The following is a 3,137-nucleotide window of genomic DNA, read 5'->3' on the forward strand; positions in this document are numbered from 1 at the left end:
GCTGCTGCTGGTGCACCCCTGCTCTGATGCAGCCAGTCCTCACAGGGGCCCATCAAAGCCTGCCCGGGCCCAGGCTGCCACCACAGGGCTGTTGACATCAACGCAAGGTTGCTTGTCAGGTGCCCAGCAGCTCTGCCCAAGTCCCAGCACCATCTCGCAGTCACGGCCCAGGCGCTTCATGGGGCCAGAGCAGCTGCTGGAGCACGGAGGGGACAGCTCAGTGGATACCAGCCGTCTCCTCCATTCACAAACCTCAGTCTGGAGTAACAGGTGGGGAAGGCTCTTTAGAGGCTGCTGGAAGGACTGTTCCCAGGAGGGCAGCTCCCCAGGCTTTGCCCTGACTAGCTGGGAGGTGCTGAGCCACAGGGCTCCCAAACCCTCCCTGTGGAAACAGACCCCTCTCTCCCCTTCTCCCCCCAGCTAGCACAGTGCCAGGCACTTCTCTTGGTATCCAGCCCAGAGCTTCCCCGCTCGGCCTTAGCCCAGGTCTCCCACCACGGCACCGGCACTCGCTGCCCCCGCTGGGGTTCAGAGCCCCCCAGCCCAGGGCAGCTCCCCCCTCAGCCAGACACGCCAACCTCCCTCCTGACGCCCCAGCCTCGCACTCAGATCTCTCCCCATCGGCCCAATCAGGTGCCACAGCCAAGAGGACGGGCCATTTGGTTTGTCACATGCCAGCCCTCCCAGCCCAGAAGGTAATGGACAACAGCTGGTTTCAGTTGGGCCAGGGCTGGGATGGCCTCGTGAGAGCTGGGGGCCCTGGCAGCCACTCGCCTTGGCTGGAGCAGCAGCCACAGGCTGCATGGGGGAAGGCTCGGCTCCATCACTGGCAGATGGCTTCCTGCTCCCAGAGCTAAGTCTTTCAGCAAGGAAGCAGGCAGGAAAGCAGCTACTCCCCTGTGCTTTCACTGGTCTCAGGGCCTGGCCTGTCTCGCCCGCACCGGGTGCCAAGAGGCTGCAAGCAGGTGAGGCTGGGGCAGCCCCACACACTGCCAGCACCAGGACAGCCACAGACAGCAAAGATCTGCTCTTTCATCCCAGCATCAAGGCATTCGGCAGAGCCCTGCTATTCACCTCAGGCCGGCCAGGGTGGGGCAGGGTTCAACCAGGACGGCCCTGTAGTCTGCAGCGGGGGCATCCCAGAGCTTTGTCCTGAGGTTCCCTGTCACAGCTGGCAGCTTGGAGGGACACTCATTATTCACTAGAAGGAGCCAGCAAACCCAGACACTGCCCAGCTTCTGCTCCGGACACCAAGCGCAAGGCGCAGCACTGGTGTCTGGGATGCACACTGGGAATGGAAGGGGGCTTGCACTTACTGCTTCACCCTCTGGGGACACCTCTCCCCTGGAGCCCCAGAGCACTGTGCTCCTGTCCCCAGTCCACCAATGGGACAGATTTAGAGCGAGAAATATCATCCTAGAGTCACACAGGAACAGGCAGTGGCAGGGCCTGGACTAAGACCCCGGAGCAGTAACTGCCAATTTTCTGCTCTGAACCCTGTTGCCCCTGTCATGCGGACAAGCGGCCTGCAGTTGCATTAGTGTCAGACATGATGGCACCCACACCTGAGGGCCAGAGAACAGCAGGAAAGTCAAGCACCCAATGCTGAGTCCCCTGCAATGATCCACCCACATCAAAGCCAGGGCAGAGCAGGCTTCTGTGAATTCACATGGTGAACATGAGCAACCCCAGCTAATCAGACAGGCCCCAGGGCACGAGCCAGATCCCATGCACATGGCTAGGAAGAAACGTTTCCAAGTAGCAGGACAAAGCCCACTCCAACATCCCTGCACTCTGTGAGGCAGCTGGTGCTGGCTGCTCAGGAGGATGCTGGCCCAGCTGGAGCCCTAGCCTAGCTCAGCCTGGCAGCTCCTGCCTTCCTGCAGGCATCCACACACAGCCTGGATTATCCATACATGTTTCCCAAGGGCCAGGGCAGACGTGCTGCTTCTGTGCAGAGCTGCTCCAGGCCAACATGTGAGGACAGCCCTGGGTGGAAACTCAAACACTACCTAAGGAACTTGCTTTGCAAGGCATTGGCATTGTGCCCCACACAGTCCCTGGGCATGGCTGTGCTCCACGGAGCCTACAGGCTGCCCCAGGCTCCCAAGAGGGAGGAGTGCTGGTTCAGCCATTTTCCAGAAGCCACACAGGAGCTGTCCCCTGTGAGCGAAACCACGGAGCTCTTCAGCCAGCCAGGCTCGCCCCCCGCCCTGCTGACCACCAGGGCATCTAGTCTCTGCCACAAGCCGCAGAAGAGCAGACCAATCCCAGCACCTGCTTCCCACCTGCCCACTGGGGCTGGCCTGACACCCGTGACCACACTGCTGCCCACCAGGTCCCGACAGCCAGTGGGAAACACCCTCCTGCTGCCAGCCAGGGGCTACGGTGCAGGGCAGGCCCCGAGGCCAGCTGGGCAGAAGACACCCACCCTGACCATCCCAGCACCTCCCGCCAGGGCACCAGGAGACGAGCCCAGAGCCCAGGATGGAGGGAGCTCCCAGCCCGCCCGGGGGGCCATGCTGCAGGGAGGGTGACAGACGCCGTCTGCTCTGGATGCAAGCGGCTGCCAGGGGCAAGGGGCAACAGAAGGAAGAGCCGCCCGGGCAAGGCCTGCGCGAGCATTACCTTTCGGTTCCGTGTCCAACGAGGGGGTGCTGGCTTCCCGCTGCTCTCCCGAGTCCACCGAGATGCTTCGCTCCCGCTTCCCTTTGCCCTTCAAGGACCCGAAGTTCGGGACAGCGTTCTGGCTGTTTTTCAGTCCAGAGTTGCCAGGAGAAATCTGACTGGCTTTGCCGCCATGATTTCCCGCCCCCACGCCCTTAGACCCCAGGTTGCAGGTGGGTCCTTGGCTCACATTATGGTGCTGGGACTGGGCACCGCTGTTACCTGTCTTTCCATGATTGGTCAGTTTATTGTCAGGGTGCATTTGATTGGCTAAAACTTTTGGCAGCGACAGTAGACGGAGCTCCAAGTCCCTGCTGCTGCTGCTTCCCTTTGGTCAAACACCTGCAAAGAGAGAGAGGGGTCAGTAAGCTGCTTGCACCCTGTTACAGACCCCCAGCCCTGGCACCCCACCACATCCCAGCTAGGGCATCTGCACCCACATGCCCTTGCCCCACTGAGAGAGTATCTGG

At 61.4% G+C, this 3,137-nt stretch overlaps 1 protein-coding gene across 1 annotated transcript in view; it reads right to left on the reverse strand.

The window, feature by feature from the left end:
* Nucleotides 1-2,929, reverse strand: part of BCL9L (B cell CLL/lymphoma 9 like) — a 15,608-nt gene extending 12,679 nt beyond the window's left edge. The window contains 1 exon segment of the mRNA XM_025194024.1: nt 2,629-2,929. Within this exon segment, the coding sequence (XP_025049809.1) occupies nt 2,629-2,929 (301 nt within the window).
* Nucleotides 2,930-3,137: the final 208 nt, after the last annotated feature.

Source organism: Alligator sinensis, unplaced genomic scaffold, assembly GCF_000455745.1.
Source record: "Alligator sinensis unplaced genomic scaffold, ASM45574v1 scaffold1352_1, whole genome shotgun sequence".
Lineage (NCBI taxonomy): Eukaryota > Metazoa > Chordata > Crocodylia > Alligatoridae > Alligator > Alligator sinensis.